The 26,301-nt window shown below is 37.9% G+C and overlaps 1 protein-coding gene across 1 annotated transcript; it reads right to left on the bottom strand.

Moving 5' to 3' along the window:
- Positions 1-1,015: 1,015 nt before the first annotated feature.
- slc25a24 (solute carrier family 25 member 24) lies at positions 1,016-23,943 on the bottom strand. Its single transcript, XM_053489325.1, has 10 exons — positions 23,483-23,943; positions 18,095-18,221; positions 14,776-14,863; positions 12,434-12,545; positions 10,285-10,443; positions 9,889-10,041; positions 8,404-8,511; positions 8,129-8,296; positions 5,798-5,948; positions 1,016-2,098 (listed from the first exon to the last, which is right to left on the bottom strand). The coding sequence occupies exons 1-10, from the start codon at positions 23,663-23,665 to the stop codon at positions 1,917-1,919; spliced, it is 1,431 nt and encodes a 476-aa protein (XP_053345300.1). The 5' UTR covers positions 23,666-23,943; the 3' UTR covers positions 1,016-1,916.
- Between the last annotated feature and the right edge of the window lie 2,358 nt (positions 23,944-26,301).

The following is a 26,301-nucleotide window of genomic DNA, read 5'->3' as shown; positions in this document are numbered from 1 at the left end:
AATACAATGCTATAAGCTTCCATACAGATTCATTTCATGGTCAACCAGCGTTGGAAAAAAATGGTCAAGTATTATTTTAATATTTGGTTCAAAAGAAGAACCATGATTACTGTTGTTATTTATTATTGGAATCACCTTACTGTTTGGACCCTTTTTTGTCGTCTTTAATTTTATTTCTTGTACACAATGCCTGTAACGGTGAGCAGATGGAGGTGCAAACACACGGGTGAACTTTTTCCCGAGGCTGGACAATCAGCGAGACAAATCGTCATTAATTACTTGAATGCAAGGACAAGCTCCAGTTCTTCCACTGTTCAATATCTCATTAAGCATGCGATCGACTTCAGTTTGAATATGCCCACGTCCATGTGCCACGTATGTTACACTGTATTTACCGCAAGACTGAATTTTAACATGAACTCCTTCCCTTTGGACACAAACCTGGATCAATAGTGTTTACTACTGCACTTTACACTGAATTATTGGATTCATCTAAGAGTTAGACTCACATGTAAAATTATGCTGATTTGTGTGGATTAATCAAAAACACTAGACTTTTTTCGAGGATCTTAAAATAAAAAATAATTTTTTGTACGTTCAAAAAATAATGTAGTGCTAAGAAAGCAAACAACACCAAAATAAAAATCAAAGACTTTTTAAATATTCAATAAAATACAAGCAATAGTTACCAGTAAACAACATAGAGACACGTCCCACAGACCAATTATGCTTTGTTAGAAGATGACTGAATGTCATTATTGACGTTGGAAAGATGAGATGTTTGTAGCCCATCACTGTGATTTATTCTCTATGCAAGCAGATGGGTATGTGGTAATTGTTTTAATAGAAAAGATGAATGTTACAGCAGGCTCTGCACTGATAATTCATTGTCAATTTGTCAATTGTTGTGAAATGTTGAATAATAGAGGTGTAAAATCCTTTCCCCAATAGATGGCACCAGAAAGCACACGTCTTTTTACCCTCTTAGTAACAAGACCAGACATTAACACGCATGTGAATAACACATAAATGTGAAAAGTAGCATGTTTATTGAAATACTCAATGCAATGTAAACATGGGTTTAATGATAATGACTCCACAGTATGTAAATTAATTTGGATCACTTTGCATTATATAAAAGGCACAAAGTTGTAAAAGTGTGCAAAATGCTAAACAATAATCCCATTTGTATAAAATTCTCTTTGTGTAATATCTAGGCAGTACAATCACAGAACACTGGACTATCACCAAGCAGATGCAGGAACTTCCAGACATTTTGTAAACTTTTGGAATAAAAGAAAAAAAAAAGTAAACCTGAAAACTCTTTGTTGACTTTTGTTTTTAGAGGACGGTAAAAAATCTGTTTGACTGCAGTGCAAGAACAGCATCAGGGATTAAACAGTGGTGTGGACAATATGGCTTTAAATCACTTTAGATTTTTAACATTTTTATTACCTAAAACCTGCCAGTCTTTTTTGCAAGTCGCTCTGGATAAGATGCCTAAATGTATGACATTTTTCTTTAAAAGCTTTCCAGCTGAAAGGCAGACCATGATTAAGTATAAAATATTCTATTTTCACTTTATATATATATATATATATATATATATATATATATGTGTGTGTGTGTGTGTGTGTGTGTGTGTGTGTGTGTGTGTGTGTGTTGGTCTGGCTCAGCCCTAGTCAACAGTCTGGATAAGATCTTATCACTACAAATTATTGGGAAGCCGATGTTCAGGAAATGAGCTCAGTTACACTCAGGGATATGATGCCGTGCTGCTGTTGGTGATGCACTCTGGTGATGCATACTTCCAAAAAGTATTACCCAAACTAATATGCTTTAAAAAAATTCTTGGCACCTGCCTCACACACATGCCCCCTTATTCCACCCCCTCCAACCCAACGAACACATACACCTCACTTGGAGATGCCTAATCCAGTCTTCATGTACTCATACACGACGTAGCTGATGCTGACGGCAGGAATCACTTTCATGAAGTTGGGTAGAATGCCGCGGTATAGGCCAAAGAAACCTTCCTTCTCCATGATCTTCTTGGTCAGTTTGGACATGGACACCGGCTCCGATCCCTCCACAGACGCTAGAGACAAAACCATCAAAGATAACATTCATTCTTTAAACCCATACATTTTTTTCCAACTGAATATATTTTTGTAATATTGTAAACAGGTAAATAAATATATTTTTTTTATTCCTACTTTTAGAATTTAAGAACCGTACAGCACTTTGGTCAAGTTGTGTTAAATGCACTTCAAAAACAAATTTGACTTGACTTAACAAGACTATGTACATTAAAAAGCAACACACTCATTTTATATTTAGATTAGATAAGTAGATTTTACCTCAAAGTAATGATATAACAGATCATCACCTCCTGATACATACTCTACCCGTAGAACAGATTAGCTGTGTCTCCCCACGTTATCGATTTGTTAGAAATATGAATCCAACTACTAAAGACAGATTCACGAGTAATCTGCCGGATCTGTCTCAAATTCTTATTAGACCCCAAAATGCAGACGATCTGGATAAAACGACTAGCAGCAAGGGTACTATTTTTACCAGTACATTAGACACTGTTGCTCCCATCAGATTTTAAAAAAGTCAGAGATAAAACACTTGCTCCTTGGTACAATAATCATACTCGCGCCCTAAAGAGAGCAACCTGTAACCTCGAGCGAAAATGGAGAAAAACTCAATTAGAAGTTTTTCGAATTGCGTTTAAAGACAGTATGTGCAGCTATAGACAGGCTCTAAAAACTGCTAGGACCGAGCACCGAGCTAGCCAACTGATAGCAAGAAACCAAAACAATCCCAAGTTCTTATTTAGTACAACAGCCCGCCTAACAAAACCTAAGATGCCTGCAGAGAGTACTCCACAACATTTTAGTAGTGAAGATTTTATGGACTTCTTTAATGAAAAAATCGATAGCATAAGGAAGAAAATAACGGAAGTTCAACCTCTAATAGCATCTCATGATCTAGTTCAGCCTAAAGTTTCACATTTAGTTTTTCAGTGCTTTACAGGTGTAGGACAGGAAGAGCTTTATAAACTTATCACCTCAGCTAATTCAACAACGTGCCTGTTAGACCCAATCCCAACCAGATTTTTGAAAGAAGTGATGCATACGGTTGGAGAGCCACTTTTAAACATTATTAATTCTTCATTATATCTAGGTCATGGCCCTAAACCTTTCAAGTTGGCAGTTATTAAGCCGCTTCTTAAAAAATCTAATTTGGACGCAAATGAAATAACAAATTATAGACCGATTTCAAACCTCCCCTTTATATCAAAAATATTAGAAAAAGTAGTATCAGCTCAAATATGCACATTTTTGCAGGAAAACAATATCCTTGAAGAATTTCAATCAGGTTTCAGGCCCCATCATAGTACAGAAACTGCACTAGTTAAGATTGCAAACGACTTGTTTTTAGCTTCGGACCAAGGCTGCACCTCAATTCTAGTCTTGCTTGATCTTAGTTCTGCATTCGACACTATAGATCATAATATTCTCATAGATCGCTTACAAAATCATATAGGTATTCAGGGACAGGCATTAAAATGGTTTAGATCATACCTGTCTGATCGATACCATTTTGTAGATTTAAATGGAGAACCGTCTGGTGTAATGCCAGTGAAATATGGGGTCCCACAAGGGTCAGTTTTAGGACCTCTGCTGTTCTCAATATACATGCTTCCCTTGGGTAACATCATTAGAAGACATGGGATTAGTTTCCATTGTTGTGCTGATGATACCCAATTATATATCTCAACAAAACCAGACGAAATACCTAAGTTGTCTAGATTAACCGAGTGTGTCCAGGACATAAAAGATTGGATGACCAATAACTTTCTCTTACTAAACTCAGACAAGACAGAGATATTACTCATCGGCCCAAAAACCAGCACACAACAGCTTTCACAATTCAGCCTGCGTTTAGAAGGATGTATTGTTACTACTAGCTCAACAGTAAAAGACCTGGGCGTAATATTAGACAGTAACATGTCCTTTGAAAATCATATTTCCAATATCACAAAAACAGCCTTTTTCCATCTTAGAAATATCGCCAAACTTAGGAGCATCTTATCCGTATCTGATGCAGAAAAGCTAGTTCATGCATTCATGACCTCCAGACTGGACTATTGTAATGCATTACTAGGTGGTTGTCCTGCATCCTCAATAAACAAGCTTCAGTTAGTGCAAAATGCAGCCGCCAGGGTTCTCACTAGATCCAGAAAATATGATTATATAACCCCAATATTATCATCCCTGCACTGGCTACCTGTTCAGTTTAAAATTAATTACAAAATAGTATTACTTACATACAAGGCTTTAAATGGTTTAGCTCCCACATACCTAACCAGTCTTCTGAAACGCTATAATCCACCACGCTCCTTAAGATCACAAAACTCCGGACTTCTTGTAATTCCCAGAATTTCAAAATCTACAAAAGGGGGTAGGGCCTTTTCATATTTAGCTCCAAAACTTTGGAATAGCCTTCCAGACAGTGTTCGGGGCTCAGACACAGTTTCCCAGTTTAAAAGTAGACTCAAAACGCATCTCTTTAATCTGGCATACGCGTAACTCATCCCATAACTTTATACTCCAGTACATCTATCCTGAATGGCAACTACGCTAATTCTCTCCATCTGTTCTGTACTTTTCTACCCATCCCGAGGCATCTGGAGATTGTACCAGCTTCAGTAGACAAAGGCCAACCCTGCGAGGATCCTGAGGCATCCAGAGAAGGATCAGCTCCAGCTGAATTCTGCCTTATTATGGTTGGAGTTACACATCCTGCCCTCTGCATCTACTGACTCATCCCTATGTTGAACTGGACTTCATGTTAATTTAAAGAATTTCTGTTATATTGTACTGTACTTTCAGCTGCATAACACACATGGTGTTATATCATCTCTATCTGTTATCACCCAAATGAGGATGGGTTCCCTGTTGAGTCTGGTTCCTCTCAAGGTTTCTTCCTATTGCCATCTCAGGGAGTTTTTCCTTGCCACTGTCGCCGTCACCCTTGGCTTGCTCATCAGAGAAATTTTATTCATTCATCTCGTTATTATCTAGACACATTTTTCTCACACATACACAAATTATTATTATTATTTTTATTATTATTATTATTATTATTTTTATTATTTTTTTTATTTATGAATTTCTTTCATCTTTGTGAAGCTGCTTTGAGACAATGACCATTGTTAAAAGCGCTATATAAATAAAATTGAATTGAATTGAATTTAATATATTTCAACATGGCTGATTTTTAACCAAAGTGTTTCTGGATCATCAAGTTCTCTCACTCCACACCATTTCTTTGCTTTACCATCAACTTCCTGTAGCTGCTCTCATTAGATTTAAATCCCTGACGATTGCCTACAAGGCTAAAAACAGGCAGAATGCAACTACCTCCCAGCACTAATCACACACCTCACTGCACCACTCTCCCTCCTATCCTCTGGCACTGCTTGACTGGTCTTAACTTCATCTATACTGTATGTCCAAACAGCTGAGCATTCTTCTCATCCCCCTCCCATAAAAAACAAAAAACAAAACTCCCAATAGTGTTTTAGACTGCTGGTACTGAACCAGTATAAGGATGGATGTGAGTAACTGCACTGTATGTAAGTCAGTCTGGATAAAGACATCTACCAAATATCATAAATGTAAAATGTAAAACTCTTGTACATTGTAAATGCCTACAATTATGTAGCTTATTACCCCACGTGAGGTAAATATTCTGAACCACGTATATTATGAATATTTACCCTGAGCCTGCATGCGTGTCCGGATAAGGGCAAGAGGGTAACTAGCCAGCTGACCACATGTGCTGGAGATGGTACCACATGCCAGCAGAACCAGTATCCCAGGGTTAGCTGACTCTGAAGCATAGTGCGTCAACCAGGTATTCTTTAGGGTCTGTGTGGAGAGACAGAGAGAAGAACATTGTTAGGAGCTAGTTAGCTTTGTAGCCGTACAGTTCAGATGCGAAACAACTTAGAAAAGAAAACAACTATAACTATTCTTTCTTTTTTTTTTTTTTTTTAAGACAGCATATTGTGTTTTCTTGCTGAAAGTGCTTTTGTGACTGGGTTTGGGCAGACAGCTGCTCTCTTCTCAATACTCCGGGCCGTTCAGACCAACTGTCACCCATGCTGTATCTGACAGTTGGTGCAATTAACAATACTGTATACATACACACAGACATATTTGGAATCACTTTCTGTCTCCATGAACGCTCCTGATTTTTATTTATTTCTTCATTGTAAAACAATGCTAAAGGGGTCCAAAATATGCAATAATCTTCTTTAAACAGTTAAAAGTAAAAGTAAAAGTAAAAAGTAAAGCCTTCCTAATGGCTCTAATCTCAGGTGCTGTTAGTTTTTTGGTGATTTTCGAGGCTGGTAACTCTAAATGAACTCCTGCTCTGCAGTTGTGTTGGTCTTGCCTTTTTGGGATGGTCTTTATGATAGTGCTTGAGGTTTTTTTTGCAAATGCTCTTGACAATACAGTTCTTGCAAGAACTATTCCACAAAGGCTGACCTCCAAGTCTTAAAATAACAACTGACAGTTGTTGTTACATAATTACCTAATTCAATATGTGCCTTTTCATAGTTTTAAAATCTTCAGTATTGTTGTAAAATGTAGAAAAAATTAACAAACAAAAAAAATTTGCATTTACTTTTAAGTGGTAGTGTATAAATAAAATTAAATTGTAAATCATTAACTCCAGTGCCACTTTCTAAAACAGGATGTCCCTCCAAAATTGAGGAAAAAGGACAAGACAAAAACCTGAAACTTCCTCCAAGAGACCTAAAGCAAATATGCCCCTAAATATTCATACAGTACTTTTTTGGCTTAATATAATTTTATTGGATGAGTTAAATAAAAAAATGGCCCACGTACGGTAATCATGAATGGGAAAATTAGTTATGGAGAACAAAAAAAGATTTTTTTTTTTTGTGGGTTGCAAAAATGCATTCCTGTTGTAAAGTCAAACATTTTAACATGGGGCTCTATATAAAACATCAGCATGAAACATGGTGGTGGCAGCATTGTGCTATGGGGTGGCTTCTCGATTGCTAGGACTGAGTCTTTAATTAAGCGAGAAGGGAATCACAAAACCTGCAGGTGTCTGTTAGACATTCCAGCAAAATGACACCGCAAAGAACGAATCTGAAAAAAGGAACAACTTTAGGATTAGAGGATGATCAAAGTTCAGGAATGGCCCCAGTTAGGGCCTAGATCTAATTCCTATAAAAAACCTGTGATAGGTCACGTTTTGATAGAACTGGAGCATTTTTGCAAGAAAGATAGGAACTGCCAAATCAAGATGTGCGCAAAAGGACCGAATTCTGTGTTGCACAAAAAAAATTTATAAAACTATATCTCTTTTTTTTGGTGGAAATATGCATCACAAACCCTGTAATTATAGCAGTTATAGTGTGTGTGTGTGTGTGTGTGTGTGTGTGTGAGTGCGTAATATTTTATATCGACTGTTCACGTTATTTAGAAATAGGGATCAGAAAAGTGTTCATTGTATATAATACAGGAACAATAATAATAACAGTGAAAGCCCTAAAGTTCTCATTCAGGTAAGCTGAAATGTATCTACAAAGTCTGTCAGTCAGTCTACAGAAATGTATGCACACTTCAGACAAAGAAAAATAGTATGATGTATTAATATAATATTAATCATATTAATATCAGAATATCATATACAAAGGTTGTGTGGCTTCGTCTTGTATAGTAGTATAGTTTTTCTGAGGTGTAGAAAATTTTTTGTCTGGCTTTGTGTGTTTGGCTGACACACACACACACACACACACACACACACACACACACACACACACACACACACACACACACACACACACACAGAAGTGTCCTGAGAAATGGCCACACAGTGAACACCTGGTCTCACACTACTGAGATAATCCGTGAGCCATTTATCAACCGAAATTAATCTGTCAGATGTTTCCATCCCAAAATCCATTGTGTTGTCAGGTCCTGTTAACTGATTTGCAACAGCCTTAATACAAGACCTGAATACAAACATTTGCCGTGCTCTATGGATTTGTGGATATCAGGATCTGCACCTCATAGATAGCCAGGTCGATTCCTGCGTAGGGAATGATGCCCAGGATGTTGGGAACATAGCCTTTATAAAAAGCCTTGAATCCTTCTTTCTTGAGAATCTTCCTGGCGCAGTCGAACATTCCGGAGTACTGTCCGGTTTTCCTCAGAGTCAGTCTCGTCTTCATCACCTGAACAAAACCAAATACGACCACATTAACCCTGATGACTTGTGGTTCTTTAGAAGAACATTGATCATATATCACATAAAGCGCAGTAATCTTTTGTACTCCTCTACCTCCATAGGGTAGATGACAGTCTGTGCTGTGGCTCCGGCCAGAGAACCTGCCATGAACCTCTCGTGAGTCCGAACCTTCCCTCCCTCTGAGGACAGCAGCTTTTTATACTAAAATAGAGACAGTCAGTGAGATCAGTACCACGTTAGTGCATCGTAATGCGAAGACATCAGACTCAAAGTGTACGAGGGCTGTGATGAGTGTTCTGCTCTTAACAAAGGAACAATGCTGTGAAGAAGTATTATTAGTATATCTGAATCATTTATAATGATATAATAATCATGTGACATATGCAAAACAAACAAAAAAAATGACTAAGGGGCAAATACTTTTTACAGCACTGTATAAACATTCATCCTGCATTGTTCATAGATAACAGTAAAATGGCTAGCTAACACCAGTTTAAACTAACTGTCCAAATTATTAGGAACATCTGTAAAGTCATAAAATCATCTCATCAACTGATCATGTGGTAGTAGCGCAATGCAACAAATTATGCAGATACAGGTCAAGTGATTAAGTTTATGTTCCTATCAAACATTTAAAAGGAATAAAATGTGATCTGTGAAAAAACATGGCATGAGAAAGTACATGCTAAAATGCTTTTCTGTTATTAGGAGTGATTATTTGAGTTACAGTACGATATCCTTCCTGGCCTGGCAGCTTTTTAAAAAAATGCCTATTTTCTTCTGACCTCTCATCAAAATAGTGTTCTCACTACCAGAACTAAACGTTTTTTGTTTTTCAACCCAAGAGACAAACTGGTCTGGACCCAGTAACCATGCCATGGTTAAAGTTACAGAGCTCAGACTTCCTCCATTCTGAGGATGTTTGATGTGGACATTAATTGAAGCTTGTGACCTGTACAGTATCTGCATGATTTTTGCATTGAGCTGCTGCCACATGACTGGCTAATTAGATAACTGCAGGAATGAGCAGATATATAGAAAGGTCTTCTGGTGTGCACAAACACTTTCTTGTGTCTCTGCCACAAGAAAAAAATGACAAAAGAGATTATTTTAATAAATGCAGCCTAAAACCTACATAACACCATTATCTACCAGCCTTGGGGTTGGGCTTTTCAGATGGTGAAACTGAAAATCTTGCCAACATCAAGTCTAATAAATGCAAATTTATGATGAGAACCTGGTCTAGATAGCCAGAAAGCTGTGGAATGGTTTGAAAAATAAAGGTTTGTTTCAGGCAAAGAAACCTGGCTGCTTTGGAAGAAAGTGTGCAAAATGAGAAACATCCAACACAACACAATGCTTAATGGGTGAACACAAACAGTTTTTAGATTCTCAGGAGATCTAAATAATTAATTTAATTGCATTATTTCTGTAAAGTGTCACAGAACATATCCATTCAGTTACATGTAAAGCTGATGTTATACCAGAGCAAAATAAGAATGATAACAAATCTGTCCATCTCACCCTGTTTGTCTTACATGTGTTTATCACTAATAAAATTGAATGTTTGTCTCTTACCTGCTCATACGCCATGAACTTGATGGCTGTCTCTGGGGCAATTTTCAGTACATTGACACCATTACCCCGCCACAAGGACGTGACGCCGCCCTCTTTAATCATCTGCTTGAATCCACTGATCAGACTGATTTTGTTAGATTTTGAGGCATGAACCTGAAACATGAGGCATAAGAGCTTTAGATATATTCTTTTATCATCGACGTCAGATGTTGTGTATTTAATCGAATATCCCGACCGCCTCTACATCAGTATAGGCTGAGAAAGGATTCTGTGTGAAATACACAACAGCTGTAACCAAATTAAAACATCATCATCGGTGAATCCTTACTGAGAGAGTGGGACATAGGTCCCCAAAAAAGAGAGAAAAAAAATAATGAAGCTGTTGTGATACTGTACCTGCATAAACACTTTCATTCGGTCCAGGGGAGCGGTCCCTGTGCGTGACACTGCTCCTGCCATGGCACCCGCAACCAGCTGCTTCCACCACAGACCAGTCGTCTTCTCCTCTTCTGTGAACTCATCTGGGATGGTCAGACTGTCACCAATATCCAACACCTAGGGCACAAATATATATATATATATATATATATATATATATATACACATACCCGCACACACATACATACTTTACCTACACTCACATACTTAGCACTCCTGCTTTGCATGAAGAAGACAATAGCGAGTAAATGTATACACTTTGCAGTATTTTCACACTTGACCACACTGGTATTCTGTAAAGTTGAAGTTATTTACACTGGAACTAAGAATACCAGTAATATCAGAACTAAGAACTGGAACTAAAAATTGTTCCATCACAACGATGCCCCTCTGTACTTACATATTGCTGGTCATTATATGAAAAGACACAAAACCACGATCAGCATATCATCCACTGGCTACAGTGCGTAGTAATGAAGTCTGACAGGGGATATTAAAAAAAACAAACAGTGCTGACCCCTAAGTGACCACAGACAAGTGTTTGCACTAATGTCTGGAGTTTGCTTGTTTAAATCCTGATGATGTTAATTCACCTCACCTCTTTGCATTTATTACTGGCAATCAGAATGGCAAAAGTCAAATGAAACTGTTTGCTCTTTCAGCAAGAAAACACTTCGATAACGTTAAATCATCTTAAACAACACTTTGTCTCTTTAGTAATTGCTTCCAATTCATTCTGAATTGCCTGTGAACCGCCCATGTTGCGTTTCAATCTATCATTACCTCTAGTTAACGTGATTGTGAGCTTCTGCCAGAGTGCTGCAGCTGACTAATATCCAGCAGTGTGGGGTTTGAGCAGGGAAACGTTTGTTGCAAACTTATTTCACCCCTGGTTATAACACCAGACAGTTGATGTTGTGGATGCAGAATGGCATACAACATACAAGGTCAAATAACCTGGAGGACATTTGCATTAGTTTCTCACTGATAAAATGAAAAGAGATTTGTGGTCATCAGTCCATCCAGCACAGAGAGGAAACTAATCCTGTTTCCTCAGTCACTAATCAAAGAGCACTGAATGCTGGGTGACTGCTGGATGGCAAACTAGGGAGAAATATGGGTCAGAAACCAAAGTGTTTAAAAACACAAAGTAAACAACGCTGATCCACCAGTGTTTGTAAAAAAAAAAAAAAAAATCTGTCCAGGAGAAAGATGCTATTGGCGATCGATTAACTACTTGTAGAAGCTGACAGTTTCCTCTCATGCCATCACTCCTGTTTACTCTGCTACTATTCATACTGACAGTAACAGACACACTGCAGAGAAGCACAGTTTTGCATGGTTAACAGGCTCTTCTTTAAGAAACACAAAAAGATTAAACAATGTTTTGGTCTTACTAAATAATAGTTTAACATTATAAAATAAGAGGTCTTAAATATCACTGTAACCTACACTGTCCTCAAATAACCATAGACCTGCGTTTCTTAACATACACTGTTATCTGATCTCTCATCATGTGTCAGTAAAATCCATGGGGTAATATTAGCCAGCAATTCGTCATTAATTGGCTTGGCTGCGTTATCTGTGGCGAGCATGATTGCCAGACAACATGGAAAATGTTTTGATTATGAATCTCCACAACATTTCAATAAGTTTAAAAGGACGACTCTGCATGACTGTGTTAAAAATTTATCAATTTGCTTTTTTCGTAACTACAGTATAAGCTTAAGTTTGTGATGTACAGTATTGTCACTTCAGTATGAAGTTATACATGCGCAATACTATGGAGCACAGCTGGTGTTAATGCTACTGTTAAAGAATGCTGTTATAAGTCTTTTGCTCTTATCATTCATCTATAAACTGAGACGTTTAACCTCGTCCATCTTCAAGCTTAACCCATACACCATACATCAATAGAAGATAACCCCAATCACTTCACAATAGTACAACTAGTCTATGACAATTACTAATGACCACAATAACCGCTCCGCTCATGAATATTAAACTTTTACCTCACCCTTTTGCATCCAAGCGTCAAGAAATTTTATTTTTCAACAATCATACTCCAGAAATGAGTCTGTACTCTGTAAAAATGCGAGTTGCTTACAGTGGAGTGTCTCCAGAAGCGTATGATCTCCTCCAGGTCGGTGGCTGGGTTAAAGAGGAAGTGCTCTTTCCATTCATTCCAGTCAACCGTCATGGTGCCATCCACATCAATGCTGAAAGAGAAAGATCAGACGTAGAGTGCTGCGTCTGAACATCTGGACTGGCTTTGATTTATAAAACAATGCGATGTAAGTTTAACATGATCACAAGGTTTAAGCATCACTTTGGAAAATGAAAAGTACACATATAAATATTATAAAATGATATACACTACATGGTCAAAAGTATATGTACCCGTTCTAATGGCTGAGCGCAGGTGATTTAGAAACAAGGATTGACAATGAGCTTAAACTCAGCCACACAGCCATACAATCTCCATAAGACCAAGATTTGTTTGTACTGAAGAGCTCAATGTCTTTAAATATCTCACAGTCACAGGATGCCACCTTTGCCTCAAATCATACTGTGAGATTTGTGCCCTGCTAAATCCATCACTTTCATCACCTGTATGCTCAGACTTATAAATTTAGACCACTGGGTGCTGAGGCGTGTGTTGTGTAAGAATAACCTATACTATATTCATATAATTAACATCAGCACAAAAACAGTGTATTGGAAACTCCACAAAAAATGAATACCCCAGCCAAGCATCTGCACGCAAGCCTAAGCTCTCTATGTGTCTAAGGTGTCAGATTTAGGGGTTCATGACCCATGTACATTATCACAGAAATAATGCTTTAAAGCAGTCTGGAGGAAGAATTTTGGTTTTGCAGATGCCAGGGGAATACTGCCTAACAGAAAAATGAGTGCCATCAGTAAAGTCTGGTACTGGGGATAGGCAGGGTCATGGTCTATGGCTTTATTCAGGGTTTGGCCAATTAGTTTAAATTTGTTAAAACAGCTAACGGAAGACTAATTCCTGTTTTAGCATGTCTGTCCATAATCATAGAGTTCATAGACTACTCAAGAGCACCTTTTATATGAATTGGAATGTTGAGTGTCAGCCAAACTCATCCAAATCAGTAAAACTCATTTTATTGAACGGTTACAAATTCCCAAAGACACACTACTATAGACTCTAGAAAATCTTCCCAGAAGAGTAGAGACCAACTCTGTATAAATCCTATGGCTTTGGAGTGTGTACATACAGTACTGTGCAAAAGTCTTGAGCCATCCTTGTTTCTTTATATTAAATAAAATTAAATGATGTAGAATAAAATTTAGAAATGCAAGCAAATGTTTAACTGGGACAGACTGCACAATGCCTAAAGATACAATTTTAGAATTGGTTGTTTATGTAACAACTTCAGCAGCAACCTAATTTCCCCTCTTGACTATTTCAACCACTCAGCATTCAGCACCACCAGTACATAGTAATCACCGGCCTCATCATCTGTCATCATCTGCACTTGCATCTCACTGGTTCATGCCTTAAGTAAGATGTTTTCTATGCTTAAATGATTCATGCTGTAGGTCACTATGTGGCTAAACAAACAAAAAAACATTCAGTTGAAACAGCTCAGATACAGGGACTGGACTGAAAATGAGAGACAAGAAGGTCCTTCAGAAAGCCTGGAGAACAATTACTCAAGACCAAACTAAAAATACAATAAAATTTGGCTCTTTGGAAGCAAAATATGGATAAATGAGGGGGTGAAAGGTCAAGAATTTTGCATAGTGCTGTACTGTATGTTTCAGTGCACAGTGTACTGTATACTGTGGGCAGAAGGTTACTGGAGGTTACTGAAAGTTCTTCAACTGTGAAACTTGTTTAAGTGCTCTGAACTTTCAAAACTTTGTTTGAGACGATAAAATAAAAGAGGTAACCTTTAAATAAACGCTAGTTCTCACCTGCATGAGGTCATTCCTGCTGCATTGTCTTTCTATTAGACATTTGATTTAAATCTCAACCTCGTTTACAAGTTAGTCCCAGATAATTAACTTTATATCTCTGTGACTGCACATATGCTTAGGGCAACGAGAGCGCCATGATAAAATGGATTACAGCCCACAACGATGCACAACACACACAAACAGGGTCGGCTTTTTTCTTGTCTTATTGAATCTATTGAATTTCCCAGCTAGTTGGTATTTGTCATTTCGAATTTAGCTTACGGTTCATAACTTACTCAAGGCCTCAAGCCGCATAAATGCACTTTATCACTGAAGAGGCAGACTGAGCCGTGAGCCTCTCACTGTTACAGTGTCAGTAAAAGCCCACAAAAGCATTAAAAAAAATAAACTTTAAATTTAGATGTGTGCAGAATGTTTGCTGGCTGAACTCTTTCATCGTATGAACCTGACGCGGCAGAACTGCGACTCGGTCTCAGCTTTATCTTTTACCTTTGAAGAATCTTTTGCGCTTTTTCCTTTGAGATCTTCATACCCAGCTTTTTAAATGCCTCTTGAATCTCTGAGTAATCGATGCGTCCTGAGGAGAAAACAAACAAACAAACAAACAAACAAAGATATAAAAATTGTGCATGGTCCTCACAAACTCAAATAAACAAACAAATAAACTCAGATGACAATAAAAACCAACAAATTTCAATATGTAGTTTAAATAGAAAAAAAATAAGTCCAAAAATAAGTCCACCGTTCCAACTGACACAATATAACAGAAACTCCTGCAACTTCAGATGAGCATGTCTAGCAATTTCACAGAGACAGAATAAAGGATTTCTTTCCAGAGCCAAGACACTTGCACCAACATCGATGGACACAGCATTAATAACAAATCTCTGAGCAATGAAGTGAGGAAATGGATCTCATCTGCACTCTTGGAAACTCCAAATCTCAAAGGAAATTAAATGACTGTAATGTTTGAAATACATCACATGATCAAGCGGCATATCCGCCATATAACTCAGAGTTTTTCCACCTATAAAGTGATATACAGCAGCAAACCGTGAACCAACAAACCTCAAAACAGAAAAGAAAATAATACTAATGATTAAGTTAGATAATGAAGTAAGTTGTACAAGTGTGCACACTGCTTAAATAAGACTTTGTTAAAGCACCTGTTGCAATCAGTGTTTTTGGGTAAAAGCCTTCAAACTCAGCATACTGTATCTTTACTGGGCAATGATATTCTGCTTTACTTTCTCTGCAAAAATGCTCAGATTGACTATGATTTACAACCTCTAAAACCTCCTAAAAGTTGAAGATCTTCTGAAACTGTTTCAGGATTCTCCAATTTATCAGCCGGTGATTGAAATTGCTCAATAAGCACTTATATTGTACAGATAGGCTTTTTCTTAACTGGGCATTCACATTAACCGATACCATTGGGATGCTGCAAAATACACAAGTCAACAGCCACATCAACAGGTCATTGCCAGTCTGAGAATATTACCTCACAAAGTCTCAACGAAAGTTTTTTTTTCTAAAGCTTAACCACATGGCAGACATTTGTCAAATGCTTTAAAAAAACAAACATTATTCTCCACTAAAGAACAACTTAGCGTGAATAATATGAGTAGGAAATGTTACCCACTAAGGCAGCGGCCAAATCCTATAAGTCGACCGTCAGTCAGACATATACAGCAGAAGCGCTCACAGCTCGAGCCTTACTCTGCAGAGAGTACAAAAGCTAAAACCCTAAAATTGTTACAGAAATAATAATAAAAATAATAGTCTGTGTTTACATTATAGCTCCATGCATGTGGGCTGACAGCGAGTGACTATTTAGGGACGACTGCACACTCTGAACGATAAGAGGAATGGACTGCCTCTTAAAAATGCAGAAATTTATTCTGATATTTAAAAAAAGGCCACCCTCGCTGCTTGCGAACGCAGCCACGAACACAGGCACAGTTTAGATAAGCTTTTCGGCGTGTGTGAGCACAGGATAGCACAGGCGATTCTATTGGTTTCAGTTTCTATATAATCTACATGAAATAATAAGTGATTGGAATATGTTGCACATGTTGCCCTTTAATATATGTTTCAATTAGTTATTAGTTATTTTTTTACAGCTATACATAGTAAATACATTTTAAATACTACATAATAAACAAAGCACTTTAAATATCAAATCCCAATAACCTCCACACACACACATAGGTTGACTCTGATTTCGGTGATCGGCCCTAAAGTGATCGGCCCTAAAACTCTGATCAAAGCACTCGAGAAGACCCCAGTTGAAGAGAAGCAGCCACGAAACATGATGCTGCCACCACCAGTCTTCACCATAATCACTATGATTTTTAGGTAAGAAGGTTAGATGGTGACTTGCTTTTCACCCAAAAATTATGAATTATGTCTAAAGGAGATTGTAAACAGAACAACAGAGATTCAAACAGACGTTGGTGGTGTGTGTGTGTGTGTGTGCATGGGGTCTGGATGATTACTTTTTGTCCTTAACTCTAATTTGGTTCTTTTTCTAACATTACTGAAGCACCCAATTTTCTGTACTTGTTCATGATGGCTTTCAAAGAACTCTGTCGTAATTTTCATTTCTTGGTAATTCTTTTGAATCCCTCTCCTGGCTGAAACCTTTCAACAATGAGATCATCTACATGCTTCATAAACTCTTTATAAGCCACAGCTTCAGCAGTCAGGTGCAAATAAGGGGATGACATTATATATATATATTATAAAATTATGTGCATACTTAGGCAACTAGGTTACTTGGGTACTGTAAGTTTTTCTTTATCCCTGCTAAAAATGTTTGATTTGTCTTTTATTTGAATTTTGTGGTTTGCTAAGCCACATTAAAGGTGAAAATGGATCTGACCTGACTTCTCCTGGTTTAGTTCATCACAAAAACCTGCAGAGATGTACAGTACATCCAATTTCTTTGTTCTAAAAAAAAGACAGTTACAATTCGAAGACACAGACTATTTATTAATCATCATTATGTTAATAAATGTTAGGTGTCTTAAAATTGTAGTGTAAATGTGGCATTAAACATTTTAAAGAATTGCCTTCACCTTATAGCCTGAAAAACATGTTTCTGGGCTTAAGCTAAGCATTGCCAGGCAAAGAAATTAAATCCACACGAAATGTATTGTGTATATACCTACAGACTTAAAAAAAAAAAAAAAAGCATTCAAGGTGAACCAAGACTTGAAACCAAGATGAAATTTCTGGTGAATGAAGGTGTGAAACTAATTGACATTTCAATCACAGTACAGTTATGACTCTTGGCCGCAGTAAAACATCTCAATGGTGCAAACAACTATGAATGACGATCCTGACCAAGGAGGCTCAGAGTCGTTCCTGTGCACATTTAGCAAGTGGACCACCTGATACTTAAAACTGATGAATAACTTGTCACCAACTTGTGGAAGAAAGGGAGTTATTGCTACATCCCCCGTACACTTGTGACTTTACTCCAAGCCACTTCAACATTTTTGGGCCATTTAAGGAGTTCCTTGGAGACCAGCGTTTCAGATGTGAAGCTGGCAGTCCAATCATGTCTCCGGCGTACTAAGAAAAACTGTCTACCTTGGTGGTATCCAAGCACTACTAAAACTCTGGTATAGAATATACATATAGAAAAATAAAGTGATTTTATTACTCATAACTGTCCTGTTAGTCTGCAAAATTAAAAGTTCCACTTTGACTTGAATGCCTATTGTATTATTAAACCTACAAAAGTGAAATAATATTTAAGCACAATGAATATATATAAAAAAATTTAAAAAAACTAACTTACCATCATTGTTTTTATCTAGACTCTTGAAAGTCAGGTCAAGTTTTTTCTCATGTTCCTTCAGGTAGTTGGCAAACTCTGCAAAGTCGAGCTGCTCATCTTTATCTGAGTCACCAGAAGAAACTATTTTCTGGTGCAAGAGAGAAGAAAACTTTGTAAACATTGGAAGCTTTGCTGATTAAGATGCTCTGTATGGAAAATTGTGGAATAATTAAGTTAACAAGAAGCAGATTTTAAACTGTGTGTTTCTGCATGTGCACTTGGCTTCTATGTGCATTGATTAAATAGATTTATATCAAAATGCATGTCCACATGCACGCCTATCTGACTATTGATTTATCTAAATGTCGATATTACTGATCTTCAAAATAAGCATAACATTGTTTAATAAATAGAAAAATATTAGACACAGATTATGTTATACTTTTGCTTGGAGAAGCCTCACATTCAAGGCCATTCACCAAAATTAATCATAGATAGGTTATAGACTGGGAAAACAGCAGGATCTGCTATAATTACAGAACTCATTTAGGCCAAGTGATTAAATTAATTTTACATATTTTATGTTACTATTCCACTGTGTATGTGAGGCACCCTGGAAAACCTCATCAGATGTCATAATAAACAAATGTGGATGATGCTGGGAATCCAGCAGAGATGGATTTTGTTGACAATCAAAACAAATTTTTTTTTCATTGCAATTGCAAATGGTATATAACAATGCAGAAGGGAAAAACAAATTGATTCAGTTAAACATCGCGATTGAGTCCGGTGATGTATTTACTCCAGAATAAATTTAATAATAATAATAATAATAATAATAATAAATATAATAAGTAAAATAATTTATTTTAATATATATTTTTGAATTTAAGGTGGTAAACTGTTGCTGTTCCTGTGTGCAATGGATTGGCACCCCATTCGAGGTATACCCCACCTCATGCCTTGCACAGGATACGCGGGATACAGAGTGAGTGATATTTAGTGACCTGATACACAAGGCATACTGTATATACTATGCTAAGATGATTTAATCATTTATCAGTGCTACTGAATCAAAAAAGGTTTAACTACTAACAAGCTAACTGAGTCACATAGCTTTACTACTCTCTGGCCAACACTTCATACCATGTGTTGTGTTTTAAAGTGAAAGACGTTGAAGCTGTGTTCATTGTTAGCCTCATTATACAATAAGCAGCACGTGCAGGGAGTTGGACAATGAAACTGAAACACTGGCCAATTTAGTGTTGGGGGTTTCATGGCTAAATTTTACCAGCCTGGTGGACAATCTTCATTGATTGCACATTCCACCAGTAAGAGCAGAGTATGAAGGTTTAATTAGCAGAGTAATAGCACAGTTAATGGCAGCATACCATCAAGAAGGACGAACCACATCCAACAGGAGTAACTGTGGACGCAAGAGGAAGCTGTCTGAAAGGGATGTCCGGGTGCTACCCCAGATTGTATCCAAAAAACTTAAAACCAAGGCTGCTCGACTTAATGCAGAATTAAATGTGCACCTTAAATCTCCTGTTTCCACCAAAACCGTTTATCGCGACCTTCACAGAGTCAATGTACATGGCCAGGCTGCTATAGCCAATCCTTTCGTCACTCGTGCCAATGCCAAACATCAGTTTCAATGGTGCCAGCAGTGAAAATCTTGGGCTGTAAACAATGTAAAACATGTATTGTTCTCTTTTGAGTCCACCTTCACTGTCTTTCCCACATCCGGGAGAGTTACGGTGTGGAGAAGTCCCAAAGCAGGGTACCATCCAGACTGTTGCATGCCCATAGTGGAGCATGGGCGTGGATCAGTGATGGTTTGGGCTGCAAAATCATGGCATTCCCCAGGCCTAATACTTGTGCCAGATGGGCGTGTCACTGCCAAGGCTTAGCAAACTATTCTGGAGGACCATGTGCACCCAATAGTTTAAACATTGTTTCCTGAAGATGGTGCCGTGTATCAGCATGATAATGCACCAATACACACATCAAGACTGGGGACAGCGTGGTTTGATGAACATGAAAGTGAAGTTGAACATCTTTAATGGTCTGCACAGTCATCAGATCTAAATACTATTGGGTCACTTTGGGGTGTTTTGGAGGAGCAGTTCAGGAAACGTTTTCCTCCACCAGCATCACGTAGTGAGCTGGCCACTTTGCAGGACTTCTATCTATCATTTCCAAGGCAAATTGATGCTGTATTGGCCGCAGAAGGAGGCCCCACACCATATTAATAAATTATTGTGGTCTAAAACCAGGTGTTTCAGTTTCATTGTCCAACCCTTGTATGTTAACTAATGACATGTGATATAATGAGGCAATAAAGTTAGATTAATTAAGTAAGTGTGACTATAAGTAAAGCACACTCAACTTTATACAACCCTGCTAGTCTGGCTGGTTCATGACAATCCCACCGTTTCTAACTTTTTAATAAATAATTGTAATATTCATCATAAAAAAAAAAATATCTTAACCCTCAACTGCTCTGATGTATAATGAGATAAAAATCTAAGTCAATAAGTCATCCTGTATAAGGGCATCTGCCAACTGCCATAAATGTAAATTTGTTTATTAGCATCTGATACCTAACTTTATTTGAACTTACTGCTACTCTGTACTGAGGTCGTGTGTGATGAGATCAGACTTCCTGTTTACCTGGGTAAAGGTTTAATAGAAAATAAATATAACCACAAGTTGAAGATACTAATCACGTAATATAATGTTTTATAATGTAACATATCATATTATATTACATTACATCACATTACATTATATAGGTGATGTAGTGGTTAGCACTGTCGCCTTGCACTTCCAGGGCCCGGGTTCGATTCCCGGCCAGGCTCGATTCCCGGCTCTGTGTGCATGGAGTTTGCATGTTCTCCCCATGCTTGGTGTGTTTCCTCCGGGTCCTTCGCTTTCCTCCCACAGTCCAAAGACATGGAAGTTAGGTTGATTGGTGTTCCCAAATTGCCCATAGTGTGTGAGTAAGTGAATGTGTGTGTGTGCCCTGCGATGGATTAGCACCCTGTCCAGGGTGTACCCTGCCTCGTGCCCTAAGCCTCCTGGGATAGGCTCCTGGCCCCCGCGACCCAGAACACAGGATAAAGCGGTATAGAAGATGAGTGAGTGAGTGATAATATAATACCCATTCATTTATTTATCTTCTATACCACTTATCCTGTACAAGGTGGCAAGGAACTAGGAGACTTCAGACCTGAGGCAGTGTACACACAGGACAGGGTCCCAATCCATCACAGGATCACACACACATACACAAACACTACAGTCAATTTGGGAATGGCAATTGTCTTACCATGCATGTCTTTGGACTGTGAAAGAAAAGCAGGGAAAACCCACAGCACAGGGAGAACATGCAAACTACACACACACACACACACTGACCCGAGACAGGGTTTAAACCCTTGACTCTGGAGGTGTGAGGTCACAGTGCTATCCACTAAGCCACATATTATATTATAGCATGCTTTTCATGTTACATTTTCTACTTAAAGTTATGTATACATTATGGACTGAGTTCTGATTTTGTTGGGCAGAGTGGCTCCTGGTGAGTGTATGGCTCCGTCAGACAGGAGATGAGGTGAAAAAGAGGTGTGTCTTTCATTCCTGACACACCTCACTTTTCCAGTTTTGCCCCAATACCCTTCCTAATAACTTCGAGCATGGTGATGGTATGCAGTTAGTGTGCAGCAAGTTGTAAGTGTAGTTTGCTGTAGTCTAGTGTCTTGTAGAATAGTGCAAGTGTAGTGTACTTTAGTGTAGCAAAGTGTAAGTGTAGTGTAATGTACAGTAGTGTAGTGTAAATGTGGTACAGCGCAGTGTACTATAGTGTAGTGCAAGTGTAGTGTACTTTAGTGTAGCATAGTTTAAGTGTAGTGTACTTTAGTGTAAGTGTAGCATAGTGTAATGTAATGTACAGTAGTGTAGGGTAGGGTAGTGTAAGTGTAAATGTGGTACAGTGCAGTGTACTATAGTGTAGGGTAGTGTAAGTGTAAATGTGGTACAGTGCAGTGTACTATAGTGTAGTGTAGTGTAAGTGTAAATGTGGTACAGTGCAGTGTACTATAGTGTAGGGTAGTGTTAGTGTAAATGTGGTACAGTGCAGTGTACTATTAGTGTAGTGTAGTGTAAGTGTAAATGTGTTACAGCGCAGTGTACTATAGTGTAGTGTAGTGTAAGTGTAAATGTGGTACAGTGCAGTGTACTATAGTGTAGTGTAGTGTTAGTGTAAATGTGGTACAGTGCAGTGTACTATAGTGTAGGGTAGTGTTAGTGTAAATGTGTTACAGCGCAGTGTACTATAGTGTAGTGTAGTGTAAGTGTAAATGTGGTACAGTGCAGTGTACTATAGTGAAGTGTAGTGTTAGTGTAAATGTGGTACAGTGCAGTGTACTATAGTGTAGGGTAGTGTTAGTGTAAATGTGGTACAGTGCAGTGTACTATAGTGTAGTGTAGTGTAAGTGTAAATGTGGTACAGTGCAGTGTACTATAGTGTAGGGTAGTGTTAGTGTAAATGTGGTACAGTGCAGTGTACTATTAGTGTAGTGTAGTGTAAGTGTAAATGTGTTACAGCGCAGTGTACTATAGTGTAGTGTAGTGTAAGTGTAAATGTGGTACAGTGCAGTGTACTATAGTGTAGTGTAGTGTTAGTGTAAATGTGGTACAGTGCAGTGTACTATAGTGTAGGGTAGTGTTAGTGTAAATGTGTTACAGCGCAGTGTACTATAGTGTAGTGTAGTGTAAGTGTAAATGTGGTACAGTGCAGTGTACTATAGTGAAGTGTAGTGTTAGTGTAAATGTGGTACAGTGCAGTGTACTATAGTGTAGTGTAGTGTTAGTGTAAATGTGGTACAGTGCAGTGTACTATAGTGTAGTGTAGTGTTAGTGTAAATGTGGTACAGTGCAGTGTACTATAGTGTAGTGCAAGTGTAAATGTGGTACAGTGCAGTGTACTATAGTGTAGTGTAGTGTTAGTGTAGCAGGCAGTTGTGTCTCATTGGAGAAGTGTGTCTCGAATCAATCTTTATGGAGATACAATATATAAAAAGTAGACTGTGACCAGAGACTGTGACAGTAATAAATACCCGACTACAGTAAAGTGGAAGGGCTATTGATTACTTTGCAGGCCTTGTTATCCGTTTCGGCTGACTCAGTGTGCAGGTTTAATGCAGTAAAATAAAACATTTCTGACTTTTCAGCTAAAAGTGAACACTCTGTTCTGTCCTACAGTACACTGCTCATGTGTCAGGCTGAAGTCTGGAAGCTAAACGCCTGCTCTGCTTGATTATACAAGTATAAATGACTGGGTAACTACTGAGCACTTAGTTTTACTCATTTAAAAATACAAAGAGTGAAGTTTTTCAGCGTTACCTGCGCCGCATCCGCCCCCAGAGAGAAGCCCATGGCGGCCAGGCCCTCCCGCAGCTCCGCGATGTCCACCTTCCCGTCCTTATTCACGTCCAGCTTCTCGAAAAGCGCCTCGAAGCTCTTGTTCGGCTCATTGTTCAGACACCGGGCCTCGTTAAAAAACATCTTGGTTAAAGTTTTATACATGATGGCTGCGATAACAACAAAACAAACAAACAAACAAACAAACACTAATCTCCCGTCTGAGGTAAAAACACGATTTCAGCGCGTGAAGTGCAGCGCACGAGCAATCTCATCAATTCACCCTTTAGCCTGATGCTAATCTCGGACAGTGATGTTAAAGGCTAATATTTTACTGATCATTAAACTACACTCTCAAGTAAAGACTGTAAAAATGGGCAGGGTTAACGCCTATTGCATTTAGGTGGCTGTGTGTGTGTGTATGTGTGTGTGTGTGTGTCTCTATGGAGACACACCCTACTAAAGCAACAAGCTCTGACTCCACACGCGTTACTACTTCCCTGAGTGTCGAATTACAACACCAGCCTGCATTAACCCATTCACTTTGAGCTTTTCCACGTCTCTGACGTCTCAATCCTCAAATATGTATTTGCATATAACGTTACATCCTTCCCTGTCCACAATACACCAAGCCTCAAGCAGTCTCTCTCTCTCTCTCTCTCTCTCACACACACACACACACACACTAATCTACTGCTGCCACTATTTCTACTATTACTACACTACTACTAAACTTGTACCAGAGTACTAATACTTAAAAATCTTCTTGTACTACTACTAACATCTACTAACCTCTTCTACAACTATTTCTATCACTGCTAAATGTTTACTACTACTGTACCATTCCTACTACTAAAAACTCCTTTAACTACTACTAACCTCTATTAACCCTCTAACCCTTTTCCTCTACTACTGCTACTACACGGTTGAGTATTACTGCTACTGGTAAACCTCTGACACTACTATTAATACTACGACTAAACGTTTACTACTAACGTTTAACTCCTATTATCTCCAAATCTTTTTCTTTTTCCACTAATCTTTGACTACTACTGCTAAACCTCTTCTTCTTCTACTACTAAGCTTTTACAACTAGTACTGCTAAAAACTTCTACTACTACTTCTAACTTCTAACTAACCCCTAATTTTCATCTTCTATTAATTAAACTACCTTTTATTACCCCTGCTAAACTGTTACTACTACTACTACAACTAAACCTTTTTCCTAGTTTTGTTACTGCTAAACTTAACTACTGTAGTACTACTACCGATACAAAAATGTTCAGTAATACTACTATGATTACTACTGATTAACCGCTACTGCTCCCATGACTATTAAACGTCTTCTGCTGCTACTTTATCTACCACGACTGCTTCTGCTGCTATTGCAACTACTACTTCTATTACATCTACTAAACTTCTACTACTAACGCTACTACTACATTATTTACTTTATGTTTTCTTTCCCATGCTATTATAATAGGATTTCCCTGTAGACTCATACATAGACTTTGGACTAACTTGAAATACAAAGTCTGTTTTTTTCCATTGACTGAAATAGTTATGTTATGACTCATCTGCTCAATGGTAGCGTGTAAGGGCAGTTGTGTGCGGAGTCTGCTGCTGTAGACTAGTAGTTCTACCCCAAGTGTCTTTGTGACACAGCCATGGACGTACTGTATGTGGTGATTGTTGTACTGTTGTACTGTAGGTGCTATATTAAGCCCTATATTTGGATAGTAAAACAATTTTAATTTTAATTTATTGTTGTGCCTGTACACTATATTTAAAACAAGGTTTAAACATTTTGTTCAGCTCAGTATTTAGGAATTACAGCCACTTTTATAAAGTCAATCCTTTTTCACAGGTACTAATATTTCCTGTGTGCCTCTAATTGAATTTTGTCTTTTTTCTCATTCATTTTATTAGTATTAAAATGTATATGTATAAATATATTATTAGTAGTAGATTTTCCCAGTACCACTGTGCACAACATAGGAGAATTCACACTCACTCCCACCTATAGGCAATTTAGCTCAGCCAGGGCACCTACCTGCATATTTCTGAGCAGTGGGAAAAAGGAGAATCCAGAGAAGCTCACATGAACATAGAGCTTGTAAAATCTCTGATCAGGAATTAAGCATGGGCCTTAAATTAATTTTTTTTGCTAATCTCAATCATTTAAGTGTGACAAATATGCAAAAATGCATATATTAATAATAATATATCAATGTATCAATGACATATATCAATGACTATTAATAATTATTAATAGTCATTGATTTTGACATAATTGAAAACCATGTGGTCTTACACATGGAAGCCATTTTGTAAATAGATAAGATTCTTTTTTTAATTGTCATTGGTGTTACCAGGAAGAGAAGTAGCAACAGTTATTAAATGTTTATTTTTAAAAAAGCTACTCTTTCTGTATTTATGAAGTTTAAAAATTATTTATAGCTATTAAAGAAATTCCCTGGGTGAGAGATGAAATACATTCCAGGAGATTTTTATGACCCAAATTCCATCCTTTCTGTAGAATGACCCCCACACACACTGCACTGCTTTTCTAGTCTTTCTAATCTAAAATGTTCTGTACATGGCTTGAACATATTCTCATTAAGACATCCAGTAAATGTCCACTGCTCATGTGAAACCTGAGACATAACTGTAAAGGATTGAGCAGGATTCAAACCTTCTTTCTAAACAAAAGTATGAACGAATTTACCACCAGGGGGCTGTGGTGAGTAAACTGTCGTGAGTACAGCATTTTTGCGACAGTTTTCGGTGCTGAGCGGCAT

This window comes from Clarias gariepinus, chromosome 27, assembly GCF_024256425.1.
Source record: "Clarias gariepinus isolate MV-2021 ecotype Netherlands chromosome 27, CGAR_prim_01v2, whole genome shotgun sequence".
In the NCBI taxonomy this organism is placed as follows: Eukaryota; Metazoa; Chordata; class Actinopteri; order Siluriformes; family Clariidae; genus Clarias; species Clarias gariepinus.
The sequence above is the reverse complement of the archived record's forward strand: the minus strand, read 5'-3'. Positions and strand labels throughout refer to the sequence as shown.